Source organism: Ostrea edulis, chromosome 8 (genome assembly GCF_947568905.1).
Source record: "Ostrea edulis chromosome 8, xbOstEdul1.1, whole genome shotgun sequence".
Taxonomy (NCBI): Eukaryota; Metazoa; Mollusca; class Bivalvia; order Ostreida; family Ostreidae; genus Ostrea; species Ostrea edulis.
Window position 1 is genome coordinate 33,612,161 of NC_079171.1, and position 15,216 is coordinate 33,627,376.

The 15,216-nt window shown below is 38.3% G+C and overlaps 1 protein-coding gene across 1 annotated transcript; it reads left to right on the forward strand.

The window, feature by feature from the left end:
* Window positions 1-1,053: 1,053 nt before the first annotated feature.
* On the forward strand, window positions 1,054-3,120 carry LOC125663020 (zinc finger MYM-type protein 1-like). The gene has a single exon (XM_048895344.2). The coding sequence runs from the start codon at window positions 1,054-1,056 to the stop codon at window positions 3,118-3,120; it is 2,067 nt and encodes a 688-aa protein (XP_048751301.2).
* The last annotated feature ends 12,096 nt before the right edge of the window (window positions 3,121-15,216 follow it).

Below are 15,216 nucleotides of genomic sequence, written 5' to 3' on the forward strand. Positions count from 1 at the left end.
AGGCCGTCGTCGGCGGTCCGGCCAATATTTCGGCCGATAATGCCCAACCCAACTTTTTCCGATTTTTGTATTTTTATGGTTTTTCCATAAATAAATCTGAAAAATTGCAGGTTTTATTGCGTAGTTCCTTTAACAGGCCTATTACGCAGATTGCGATGCTTAATCCCAGTACATGTAAACACGCGCCACTAATTGGCAAGTTGACACTGCTAGCCCCTAACACAGCGTGTGGCAGTAGATATCGGCCCCTGCGTCGCTGAGCAAGGAGACACTTTGTGAATTGGGAAGGTAGCAGTATACGTACATTGTAGCCCTACTTCGGGTGTTAAGTGTGAAATTTTCTTAATTGACATTAATTGACATCGACGTGGCTTCGGACAGGTAATGTATATAAGGGTGTGTGCATCAAAAGCTTCAAATTACAATATTGTAAATCTTACTGCTGGTCGCACATAAATTTCTATTATTCAGCAATTCTATGAAATAGAATATCATGGCGTGTAGCATGGTTCCATCCGAACCAAATCAGCCAAAGGCACTTTCGTTTCCAAAACGAACGTTTGGTAAGGAAATATTTACATCGTGTGAATTTGTTTTTAAAACCAAATGAACATTTACTGTTAAAATATTGAAACACTATTTAATATTACAAACTCTGGATAAGTATAGTGCAAGTATGTAGGAATGCCTACCGTACTACATGAATAAAAATAAGGCCAATTTCGTCTAGGGTCGGGGGTTTTCTAGGTAGGGCTGGGTAGGGTTGGGTTGCACTAAACTAACATTTTGCCTATAAATAGTAAAAATATACATTATCATGACTTGGTTATTAAAATGCCATTGAACTGCTGTCCGTAAGTTTATTTGTAAGACTGTTAAAATAGTTTTCAAAACAATTTGAATATAATAATTTTTTATTATATTTAAAGTTAACTTATTTTACATACAGGTAAGAAAGCCCCTGTTCAGAGATCATTCCAAGGTAGTTAGTTCGATTCCCGTCCATGGTTACACTACGATGAGCCCCGCGATCTTGCGTTCTGTCACGTGTGCATGGTAGCTAAACGAGATGGCAATCTCACATCTACTAAAGCGGAAAAGGCGTTCCTTGAGTCAGGATTCTCAAACTGGAAAGATGCAACGGCAGGGTTCAAGAGCCACGAGAAATCAGAATGCCACCAGGCAGCGGTCGAGCGTGTGGTCACCTTGCCAAAAGTGACCAAGGATGTAGGTGAAATGCTGTCAGTGTCACATGCAAATGACAAAGAAGTCAACCGACAGTGTCTGTTAAAGGTCCTATCTTCAATCAGATTCATTGCCCGCCAAGGATTAGCGTTGCGCGGTGATGGTGACGACAGTGAAAGTAATTATATACAGTTACTGAAGCTCAGAGGTGAAGATGATTCCAAAATTCTAGACTGGATAAAACGTAAAAATGACAAGTATACGTGTGCAGAGTCCCAAAATGAAATGTTGAAAATCATGGCGTTATCCATTCTGAGAGATGTCGCACAGAACATAAAGAATTCTGTGTTCTACTCGATCATGGCAGATGAAACCACAGACAAATCAAACCGTGAACAAATTGTGCTTGTGATTAGACATGTAAATGAAAATCTAGAACCACAAGAGGAATTTATTGGATTAACCAAAGTGCCCTCAATTGATGCAGACACGTTGACCAAGACCATCGAAGATTGTCTGTTGAGAATGAACCTGTCATTGAACAATTGCCGTGGTCAATGCTACGATGGGGCAAGCAATATGTCTGGTGCAAAAAAGGGCGTGGCTACTCAAATCAACGAGAAGGAGCCCCGTGCAGTGTACACTCATTGTTATTGGCATGCGCTGAACCTGGCTGTGGGCGATACAGTGAAACAGTCTAAAACCATGAGGGATACGCTTGACACGACTCACGAAATTTCAAAGTTGTTGAAATATTCCCCTAAACGCGACAGTCTGTTCGAGAAATTGAAGCAGGAACTCGCCCCTGAGACGCCGGGTTTTAGGACGCTGTGTCCCACTCGCTGGACCGTCCGTGCAGCTAGTCTGAAAAGTGTGGTAGATAACTACATAGTGCTACAGGATCTATGGGACGTGTGTGACTCCAAGGACTCGGAGATCAGGGCTCGTATACTCGGAGTGTCTGCACAGATGAGGACGTTCGAATACTTGTTCGGCGTAATGCTTGCGCACGAAATCCTTTCGTTGACGGACAACCTCAGCAAATCTCTGCAGCAAGAGTCACTGTCAGCATCTGAGGGCCAGCGACTAGCAAAGCGGACTCTGGACAGTTTGGTAAATTTGCGCTCGGACAACAGTTTCGATTCCTTCTGGACTACAGTTCAAAGCCAGAGTGATCGCGTGGATGTGAACGAATCCGTTGTTCCCCGGAGGAGAAAGGCACCAAAATGGTATGAGACTGGCGACGGTATTGGGTACCATCCCGAGACAGTGCAGACCGTGTTCCGGCCTAAGTACTTCGAGGCGATCGATCTTGCCATGGCCAGTGTAAAGGACAGGTTCGACCAGCCGGGATACCGTGTTCTTCAGAACGTCGAGGACCTGCTGATCAAATCCGCACAGCCAATCAGGACAGAATTCACAGAAGAGCTGGACTTTGTGTGTGAGTTCTATGGTAGTGACGTCAACCGCGACAGATTAGAGGCACAGCTACAGGTGCTACGTGCCCATTTCGTGAACGCTGAACAGGGGAAAGTTGCGCTCGCTGACGTCATGAAATTTCTGTCAGACCAGTCAGTGCCAGAGCGAGCACTATTCTCGGAGGTCGTGGTATTGCTGAAGATACTATTAGTAATGCCAGCTACAAACGCTACCAGTGAGCGCACATTCTCCGCACTTCGGCGCATCAAAACATACTTGCGTTCGACAATGACCCAAGTGCGTTTGAACAATCTAATGATGTTACATATCCACAAGGACAAAACAGATTCGCTGACGAATTCGCAACAACAAAAGAGCGACGGCGGTGTGTTTTTGGAAAGTTTAAGTGAACAAATCCGGTGCACGAAAAGCACGAAAAGCATAGTGCATTCACTAATCGTACCTGTAATTTCAGTTATTAAATTTACATGCACTTTTTTTGCAACATGCGTGTAATTCGAACCTTTAACCCTCCGTTGATGGACTTCATCAACGAACATATTGAAAATATATGCCAAAAAATCCCATAAAAAGCGCACGAATTTTAGTGTCAGATATACCGGAAAACGCTTCTAAGGGCATCCTAGAATAAAAAAATTTCCGGGGGAGCATGCCCCCGGACCCCCCTAGAAATGATCAATCATAACAATGGCCGAACCAATCACAAAATCGTGACGACGGGCCTGGCAATCAATGGAATTTGAGAAATTTAAAGAATGTAATTTTGTAACACATCACTTTTCTAATCATATGAAAAGTATTTTTAATACTTAATGCATTCCGCCTCTACCCCCCCCCCCCCCCCCCCCCTTTCACACACCAAAGACAATCAAGGAAATCTTTACATCAATAACATTAATTTTCTGATGCAGTGAAGGTGGTGAGAAAAAAATTAACATACCGTCCATACTATGGAAAAGTTGGGGAAATCAGATTTCTCGCAAGAGAAAATGTTCCAGTGATTGCATTAACAGCCACGACTGAAACAAAGGAACATATTTTCAAAAGTTTATCTATGAAAAATGTTGAAGAATTCATTGTTGGCCCCAATAAAATAAATGTCATCTACTGTTGCATCAAATTACAACATTGTAGCATCAGGGGGAAAAATTAATTGGCTTGTTGAAGAGCTCAAAGCAAAAAGGAAAACACAACAAGAATGATATTTTTTTGGTAGATTAAACATATATCAGAAGTTTATGAGCACCTCGAAGAATCACTAGGAAAGGCATCATACATCAATTATCAGGATAATGGCCCAAAGGATGATCGCAACAGGCTATTTGACATGTACCATCTAAAAACAGATGAAAATGTGAAGGAATGTACTTCTACATCATATCCGAATCCAAATCGTAATATAAGTGTAGTTCTTTGTTCAACGTCCTTTAGCCATTGTTCGTACGAATTCAACAGCTGTTCAAACGCCGTGCATATTTCTAGCTAGAAAATAGCAGACATAGGTTATCAACTAAAGGTTCAACAGAAAGCAATTATCAGATAGATATATGGTTTTTAGTTATTTGTTATTCAGGTTAATATAGATAATGGTAGATTTTGAAATATAACGACCAATACACAGAATACAAATAGAATGACTTAACATTTCCTTCTTACAACGGAATTGGTAAGTCGTACGTATTCGTTTCTATCAAAGTTTAGAAAGATATGCATTAATTAAGGTTGCTCATTACATTTGAAGTTCATTAAGTGGTTTGTTAAAACATTTCTTAAGATGTGTGATTTCACTATTGAAAGAGTGACACCAGCTCTCAATTATTTTTATGCCCCTCTTTGAAAAAAAGGGGGCATATTGTTTTGCACCTGTCGGTCGGTCGGTCTGTAGACCATGTGTTGTCCGCTCAATATCTTGAGAACCATTCACTTGATGATAATGATATTTCATATGTGGGTTAGTTATAAGTAGAAGAGGATCCCTATTGTTTTTCAGGTCAAAAGGTCAAGGGTCAATCTACTCTGGACATAGGAATATAATGTCCGCTCAATATCTTGAGAACCCTTTGCTTGAAAGACATCAAACTTGGCACACTGGCACATCCTAAGGAGTAGATGACCCCTATTGATTTTGAGGCCATTTGGTCAAGGGTCAAACTGGGCATATGAACATACTGACCATTCAATGTCTAGAGAACCCTTTGTTTGACAGACATCAAACTTGGTACGCCATTACATCTTCATCAGAAGATGACCCCATCGATTTTGAGGTCACATGGTCAAAGTGGACATAGGAATATACTGTCCGTTAAATATCTCGAGAACCCTTTGCTTGATAAGACATCAAACGTGATACACTGGTACATCTTCAAGAGAAGATGACCCCTATTGATTTTGAGGTCACATGGTCAAACTTGACATGGGAATATACTGTCTGCTCAGTATCTTGAGAACCCTTTTCTTGACAGACATCAAACTTGGTACACTGATACGACTTCAGGAGAAGACGACCACTATTGATTTTGAGGTCAAAGGTCAAGGGTCACACTAGACTGGAATATACTGTCCGTTCAATATTTTGAGAACCCTTCGCTTGACAGACATCAAACTTGGTACACTGGTACATCTTCAGGAGAAAATTATCCCTATTTATTTTGAGGTCACATGTTTAAAGGTCAAGGGTCAAACTGGACATAGGAATATACTGTCCGTTCAATATCTTGAGAACCCTTTGCTTGACAGACATCAAACGTGGTACTCTGGTACGTCTTCAGGAGAAGACGACACCTATTGATTTTCAGATCACATGATCAAGGGTCAACCTGGACATTGGAATATACTGTCTACTCCATATCTTGAGAACCCTTTGCTTGACAGACATCAAACTTGATACACTGGTACATCTTCAAAAGAAGATGACATTTATTGATTTTGAGGTCGCATGGTCAACTTGGTACACTGGTACATCTGCAGGAGTTGATGACCCCTATTGATTTTTAGGTCACATGGTCAATCCATGACATAGGAAGGTATTGTCTGCTCAATATTTTGAATTGATGATACTACTCTCAATTAAATGATGTGTGTGTGTATAACCCTTTTCAATTTTGCACCATGGGGGCATATGTGTTTTACAAACATCTCTTGTTTACATAATTTTTGTGGTGATTTTTCCTAAATTGATAAACAAGAGGCCAAATGACTTATTGGTGTCCTTAAAGACCGAGAAAATAAGCACCGTCTTCAAATTTACCGGGCCTGTGAACCCTTTTCAATCAAGAGAAATTGAGATTCTCATTGGATGCTAGAAATTGATGGACATTTAGATACTAGTTTTTGTGTATACCTTATCTATCTTATCTGGCGATCGAGGCGTCCGTGCAATCTTTTGATGGTTACCGCGTAATCCAACTGGAGAGGGAGTTTTCATGTAGAGATAGTCATACAATAATAGACTTTTGCAACTGAAGGCACTAACATATTCTATTTGAGACATTTGTCATTTTTTCAAGATTCGTGTAAATGACTGAGGTGGTAGGAACAATAACTCTGGATAGAAGTCGAACATCTCTTTAAACATATATTTCAATGTATATTTTAATTTTGTAATTATACAATGTGCTAGATAAGATTACAAATCATATACTTTTTAACTTTAATTTCCCTTTTTTTTTTCTTAAAGACGAAACCATCCCCAGAAATACAGCGCTCTGAAAAAAAAAATCCAAGAGCCGCTACGAGAAAAAGTGGATGAGCAATTTAAAGTGCTGAGAAATATTAACAAGAGGATGGCGGATGATTTAGAACAATGCCGTATTATCTTTATTCATCTAGAAGATAAGTTTAAAGGACCTACGGCCAAAAAACGTGTTAAGTTCACTCCTTTGTAAGCGGATAGCATATCGTGATAAAAGGAAATGGACTTACTCTAAGTACTGTGATTATAACAATTTATTATTCAAGACATAACTGTAGAGTTGAATTTACTGAGGGAAAACGTGGAGGACCAATTTCAATTCAAGTGTTGCGAAAGTTACAAAAGAGGATGGCGGATGACACTACACAAAGCTGTGTAATCCTCAACCATGTAGAAGTTAACTTTAATGAGCCTAGGAAAAACATGTTAAGTTCACTCCTTCGAAAGCGGTGTATCTCTGTTATTTTTAGTTACTTTCTTTTTTTGTTGTTGAAATAAATCTTATCAAATCCGTTGTTTAGATTGAAAACAACTTTATATTTTTGTGAAATAAACATACCTCAACAGTTTAAAGTTTTGGTGAGCTTTTGGTTTGAAGATATTTTATTGTATATGCGTATCATTAATACAAAAGGATCGGGGAAAAACTTACAAATTCTTGTCCTGATGGTCTTTTCTCTTTGACACCCGAGATTCGACTGTGAAAAAATCATTTCAGAAATTGGACTTTTTATACCCAAAAAATTAAAAAGTCATTTCACCAGGGGTTAAAACAAGAGGTACTGTGAGCAATGCTCACTAAGAATACCCCCCGCTTACCCCAATCTCCCAAAGGGTGTTGGTAATAGGTATAAACTACCTCTTTTCTGAGTGTAAAAAACAAATGGCATGACAAACCGAACCATATTGCTACTTCGATGTCCAGTGCGCGTGACCTTTGACCCCAAAATCGATAGGGAACATCTTCATCCCATGGGTAGTCCATATGTAAGATATGGTGACTGTAGGTGGAAAGGATAACGCTTTAGAGCCCGGAAACCATATTGCTACTTCGATGTCCAGTGCACTTGACCTTTGGACCCCAAAATCGATAGGGAACATCTTCATCCCATGGGTAGTCCATATATATGATATGGTGACGGTAGGTGGAAAGGATAATGCTTTAGAGTCCGGAAACCATTGCGTCTACAGACGGACGGACGGACAGACGGACAACCTGATTCCAGTATACCCCCCCACAACTTGTTGCGGGGAGGTATAATAAGGGTTGTTTAACACTCCCTGGCGTCTTAAAAGTTGCAATGTCATATAATCAAGGTTAAAATAAGGGTTTTTGACACCCTGTACGTAATCATTTTCTCTAAAAGTTGCAATGTCACTTAACAAAAGGTTAAAATAAGGGTTTCGACACCCTGCAGTCGTTTTTTCTAAAAGTTGCAATGTCATATAACCAAGGGTTAAAATAAGGGGTTTTGACGCCCTATAGTTGTTTCTCTAAAGGTTGCAATGTCATTTGTATTGAAAAAAGAAATGTTCTAGAACTTGATTGTTAACACTCAGAACCAATGAAGTTATCTGACTGTAGAGTCCCCCCTGACTGTAGAGTCACCCCTTGCTTGTGACCTCAATTATGACCCATGTGGGTGGGGACTGGAAATCCCCATGACGTCATCTTGAATGTAAAGTGACAGCACAGTGTATACCCTACTACTTGTATGTTGTGCTCATAAGTAGATGTACGAGTTTTTTGGTCATATATGTCGTGTTTAAATACATGTACGAGATTCAAGTAATGTATTAATTGAGGGCACATGAGTTAGGTGGCAGGGGACAGTTTCGCACTATAGGCCCGATCAACTGTTTTAATAAAAATGGGAAAAAAACCATATTTGAAGTGATATTCCATGTATAAAAATGTATACAATAATTTTAGGATGCATGTCAAATGTAGCTGAGTGTTTAAAACTGTATGGTCCGATGTCCATCCGTTAGAAATATTTTAATGCAGCTGAAATAATATTAAAAGTTATTACCTTTCCCTTAATTATATTCTTTAAAACACCTGCATATAAAAGAAAACAGTACGAAGATTATTTATAATGTACATAAGTGTGGTACATATATAATTAAATTTGCCGCCAGGGGGCTCGAGTGTTTGGGAAATTTGCGCATGCGTATCATTTCGATGTAAACTGCGAAACATAAGAGTCCGGTAAAAGAAAACGCGGTCGTCCAAGCTTCTTGACGGAATCAGCACGAAAGAACAAGAGGCCCAAGGGCCTAGAATCGCTCTTCTGATAAATTGTACAACCCCACCATTTCTATTCTTAGCCTCTAAGTATTCTAAATCTTTAGTTAAATCCTAAGAATTCAAAAAACGTAGGTCAATGTGACCTACTTTTTGGTTTACACATTTTGAGAACCCAAGAAATATCAACTGACAAAGTTTGATGATTTTAAGCCAATTAGTATCTGAATATTGAAATATAGCTGTCAAATTCCAATCGTAGGTCATGGTGACCTACTTTTTGGTCAGCGAACTCCGAACATGCAAGACCCATCAACTGACAAAGTTTGATGACCATAGGTCAAATAGTATCTGAAATATATAAATATAGCCGTCAAATTCCAAAAGTAGGTCAAGGTGACCTACTTTTTGGTCGACACACTCCGTTGACTCAAGATGCATCAACTGTCAAGGTTTGATGATTGTAGGTCAAATAGTGTCTGAAATATAGTAATTTAGCTGTCAAATACCAAAAATAGGTCACGGTGACCTACTTTTTGGTCGACACAAACCGAAGACTGAAGACACATCAACTGACAAAGTTTGATGATCCTAGGTTTTACAGTGCCCAAAATATGCATCTAAAATTGAAAATGTGAAATTTGAATATCTGCAAAATTCAAAAAGTAGGTCACTGTGACCTACTTTTTTTAAAAAATATGTTTCAAGGCCTCAAGATGCATCAACTTACAAGATTTGATGATTCTAAACCTCTCGGTATTTGAAATAACAACTTAAAATATATCTATAAATGATAAGCCATAAAATTCAGAAAGTAGGTCACGGTGACCTATTTTTCAGTTGACGCATTTCAAGGTCCCATGATCCACCAACTGACAAGTTTTGATGATCATAGGCTTCAAAGTGTCCAAGATATGCACCAAAATTAATTTTAAAATAAATACCTGCAAAATTCAAAAAGTAGGTCACCGTGACCTACTTTTGTAACAACTTGACACAAGGTCCTAAGATGCATCAACTGTCAAAATTTGATGATCCTAGTCCTTATAATGACTAAAATATCTAAGATTTAAGAAATTTAAAAAAAAATTAAATTTAGGTCAACTTTGAAGTGACCTTGAGACCACGCCCTTTGCCCCAGGGTAATGCCTTGAACAATTTTTAATCTACAACATATCCTCATAATCTGCCCTGTGGTTCTTGAGAAGAAGATTTTTTAGCAACCACTACTTTTGTTTGTATTTTCCTGATTATCTCCCCTTGTTAAAGGGTCACATCCCTTTATTTAGTATGTATGAAAGCCCTTGGGCCAATGATACCCTGTAACAAATTTGAAAAAAATTGGCCAAGGGGTTCTTGAGTTATAGCCCTTTTTCTAAAAAGTTTACGCACACCGCACAAATGGCCATAGCATTAGCTCTTTGAGCCTTTGGCTCAGAAGAGCTAAAAAGAGGAAAGAATCAGAAAAACGACGCAGTCAACAAAGGATTTCCATAGGACACCATCTAGAAGAATGGAATCGGATTCGTGCTGTGCTTGGCCTACAATCAAACCCACAACTGGCAGGCGTTCTCCTCAGGCAGCAGCAAGTTTGGTAACTCGTGTCTCAGAACAGTTCACAAACAGACATTCGTCACTGTCAACAAGACCTCCATTCTAGCAAATGGTAGGCCAACCTATCTGGAGCCCTGTGACAGTTCCTTTCATGTGAAAGATGACCCTGTGTTTAAGCAAACAGCATACGACGAATGTGAAGGGCTGTTTTTGGAAGACCAGTCTTTTTTGGATATCATGTACTCCGGATTCCAAATGTCCGAGAGTGGTAAGTGGACAGCTCCTTTACCATTTCCGACCTGTAGACCCATTCTACACAACAATCGAGAAGCTGCAATGAAACGAGCTATTTCATTCAAGAACAGTCTTACGCACAACCCGACCAAGACAACACGTGTGCGAGTTTATGCAGAAGATACTAGATAGACATTATGCTGAACCTGTTCCCGAAACTTTCAACTTCCTAGATTCATGCACAACTCTATGTCCGCACATTACGAGGTAAAAACAAATGTTTCTAAATCTACATAGCTATGAAGGTACAGGTAGATTATGGACAATAAATAATACTACACATGAATTAAAAATTTGTAGAATAGTGGGAAAAACTAAGAGGGGGAAAAGAAACGCGAATGTAGTTTGGATTCCAGAGAATGTCCCAGAACACTTTTAAAATGTTAAAACTGATGGAGAGAGGGGTCTCAAATTACGCGATATAGGTCTTCCCTGTGGACGTGTTCTAAGAGGTTTGACATACATGTAAATACAACTTTTAGTATGACCCTAAAGCTTCCATGGTGCTTTGAGTAAACATTATTCAATAGCATGTTGAAAATACGCCTGAAAAGTTGGTAATTGATGTCTCTTTATCACAATTCATATTGCATCACGACCGAGGTATTTTTACCTAGATTATTTATATGCTGGTGAAATAAAAAGTATTGTATGCATGTAAAGAGAAAACCGATTCCTATATCTCCAAAATGGACCACATGTTCCATTTTTTAAATAAAAATTTTATATACTAAGTATATACTTTGTTTCTGTTTTTCAAAGCTGAACATATTCATTAAAGAGAATATACAACGTATTTAACATTTTGGAGAGAATGGGGGGATAGAGAGACTGTTATAGATTGATAATGTCTAGATAGCAACAACATGTTCCATAATTTTAAACAAGAATACCCCGGCTTACCCCAGTCTCCTAAAGGGTGTTGTTACTAGGTATAGATTACCTCTTTCCTGAGTGTAAAAATATAGTATGCCTTTGAAGATATAGGTTTATACCATGGAATCAAAGGTCAAGGTCATGAATGTATATGACAGTCTCATGTTGATACACCCATGTCTTATGGTATGACTGTCAAAACTATATGATCAATTTTGATCTTGAGGTCAAAGTTAAAGGTCATATAGAAGTCATGAAGGTACCCGACACATCGTCTCATGGTGATACACTCATGTGTCAAATATGGTATACCTATGTCAAAGAACAAAGAAGTTATGGCCCGGAAACGAATCTGGAGACAAACAGACGGACAGAGTGATTCCTATATACCCCCTGAACTTCGTTTGGGGCTATACAAACATATACGTGATTCTAACTTACCTTTGGACATCGTAAAACTCCCATCACCTTCTGAAACACCACCATGGAAACTTCAAAAACCCAAAGTAGACAGACACATCACTTTCTGAATTTAAAAAATCTGAAACAAATTCCGCCATTTTCAAGCAAAAAAATATCTGAAATAAAACAATCCAATCATACAACTGATATCTATACAGATTGTTCAAAAGACCAAAATAAAGTCGCTGCTGCTGCAGTAATCTCAAACGACGTTTTCTCTGCACGACTTCCAAATGAAGCAACAATTTATACCACCGAAGCAAAGGCTATTCAGCTTGCGTTTGAATACATAAAACCTACTAATGACAAAGATTTTACCATAATCTCAGACTCCCTATCATGTCTTCAGTCAATAAACAAAATGAATGTTGATCATTCATATATTTTAGATATTTTACACCGGTACTATCTTTTAACTAAACAAGGTAAAATAGTTGAGTTCTGCTGGATCCCAAGTCACATTGATATCCATGACAATACCAAAGCAGACAAAACGGCATAAAATGCACTTCAGGGTGATATTGTACACTTCAAAATTCCATACACTGATTTTAAATATATAAAACTATATTTTAATTCTCTTTGGCAAATCTATTGGGATTTCTGTCACACAAATAAACTTTATTCTATTTAAAAAAGTAAACAAATCGTGTAACATTGTAATGAAACGCCAAGACGGAAGTGATTATTTTACGATTACGCATCGGACATTCAAAATTTACACATTCGTACCTACTAAACAGAGAACCTCAGCCTGAAAGCATATCTTGTGACTGTCCATTAACTATACATCACATTTTTTTTTTTAGAATGTAGTGATTTTACGCCTATACGAAATAGACTTTTTAATAGTGTACAATCAGTGAAAGAACTTTTTACAAATATCGACTATCATCATATTATACAATATTTACAAGAGCGACTTTTACAGAAAAATTTGAAAACTTTTATAATACAACTGTTAATATACACGAATTGTTTGTTTTTAAACCTGATTATATATTTTTAACTTTTATGTCCGTCGGGTGTCCCGTGTCAAGGATCACAACCCTCTTGGCACGCAAAAGATCGTTTCCCCGATGTTCGAAAAAGAGTAGGCTCGCTGGGGGCCGTCAGGGAAACTCAAACACTCACAACCAAACATAATTCAATTAGTTAACCGCTGTAAAATGGCTGAAATATTGCCAAAACTGCGTAAAACTCCAATCAATCAATCTCTATTCTTTTTTAAATTGGAGGCGATATTTTTTTTGGTCCGTCTGCTTTATCCGCCCTGCATTACATACGTTACTTAGCATGTGCGTATCAACTTTAGCCATTTGTCCAGTAAAATACAATTCTGACAAAATATAAAAATAAATTATAGAAATACTACCTTATCATGGTCACAAAACGATATTAGCAAGCATTTTATTTAGATTTTATATACTCTTACGAAGTGACTCGAAATAAGCGGAAGTGACCCGCAATACCCCAAATTGTTGGTCCAAGTAAAACTCTCGTTAGAATCGTTTTAATATAGGTAAACCTAAATTGATTTATAGATCTATTCAGTCGGATAATGTATTTCCCAATAATACCCAACAACCAATAATAACAGTGTTAGTTTTATTTACTGCAGTAAAAATGTAAAAGGTGACCCGAAATATCCTAAATGACTGTTCATTAATTTCTCCAATTCTTAAATTTCCGATCCATTTTCCGTTCCACGATTTAGCAACACTCCATGTCTAATGCTAGAATTAAATGAAAGGCAAATAACAGAAAAAAGACAGGTTATTTCATCCTACAAAATCTCCTTAGCATTGCTATCTGAAGCCCGTCACCTATTTTGGTGACAGTCGCCACGTGAGTGAAAAAATATCAGAGAGTTTACCAGGTAGCAATTCAACGGAGAGCATACAAACTATTATAGAGTGTAGTAAACAATACTCGCTTCAAAGAATAGAATTGCCATTGTCCGAACGAATTCAGAAGTGGTACATATTTCTAGCTAAAAGTAGCAAACAGGTTATCAGCTAACTTTCCAACTGAGAGCAATTACCACATCGATGTGTGGTTTTCAGTTATTTATTACTCAGGTTAAAAAATTATTATGTACGAATGCACCGTTAATACATAACGACCATTTCACAGAATACAACTGGAACGACTTAACAGTTTCATTCTTATAACGGAATTGAGAAGTCGTACGTATTCGTTTCTATCAAAGCTTACAAAGATATCCATTAATGTGGCTCATTACATTTAAAGTTCATTAAGTGGTTTGTTAAAACATTTTTAAAGATGTGTGATTTCACTATCGAAAGCGTGATACCAGCTCTCAATTATGTTTGTGGTGATTTTTCCTAAATTGATAAACAAGAGGCCAAATGAGTTATCGTTGTCCTTAATATTTGTTAAAAGCATCACTAGTTACAAGTTCTCAGCTAAAACCTAATACTCAGGAAAAGCACACATATGAAACAAGAGTAGATGTACGAGTTTTTTTTTTTATCTGATATGTTGTGTTTAAATGCATCTACGAGTTTTTATACCCCCGCAACAAGTTGGGGGGGGGGGGGGGTATAGTGGAATCGGGTTGTCTGTCCGTCCGTCCGTCTGTAGACACAATGGTTTCCGGACTCTAAAGCATTATCCTTTCCACCTACCGTCACCATATCATATATATGGACTACCCATGAGATGAAGATGTTCCCTATCGATTTTGGGGTCAAAGGTCAAATGCACTGGACATCGAAGTAGCAATATGGTTTCCGGGCTCTAAAGCGTTATCCTTCCCACCTACAGTCACCATATCATACATATGGACTACCCATGGGATGAAGATGTTCCCTATCGATTTTAAGGTCAAAGGTCACGCGCTCTGGACATCGAAGTAGCAATATGGTTTCCATTTAAATTCTTTAACGGCTTTTTTCATCGCATGGAGATGCTGTGTTCCTAGATACCTTTTGGATCATAATATTGAAGTTTTTACCTATTACCAACACCCTTTGGGAGATTGGGGTAAGCGGGGGGGGGGGGGGGGGGGGATTCTTAGTGAGCATTGCTCACAGTACCTCTTGGGTTTTTTTTTTGCCGAGTTGCAACGAAGTTGACCTCGGCTATTGGTTTGGTGATGCGGGCGGGCGTCAACAATTAGTTTCCGGATGATAACTCGAAGAGTTTACAATCTAATCAAATGAAACTTTGATATATTGTTGGGTACCAGGTAAGGAAGACCCCTATTAATATTGGAGAAAAATGGTCTAAGGTCAAGGTCACAGTAGCTATCTTTCTCTAATGTCTATTATCTTGAATATCAAATAAAGCCAAGTAATATTTTGTGTAGCGAGGAGGGGGTTATTTTGCATCAAGCTCGGAGTTCACCGCTCATTCAACAACTACAATTATTTTCACAATGACCGCTTAAAAAACAATCCACTGCACTACACCATATGCTCATATGTTAGATATTTCTACA

Excerpts from the sequence above, each read along its gene's own strand:
- LOC125663020 (XM_048895344.2), top strand. The coding sequence starts at position 1,054 with ATGGTAGCTAAACGAGATGGCAATCTCACATCTACTAAAGCGGAAAAG.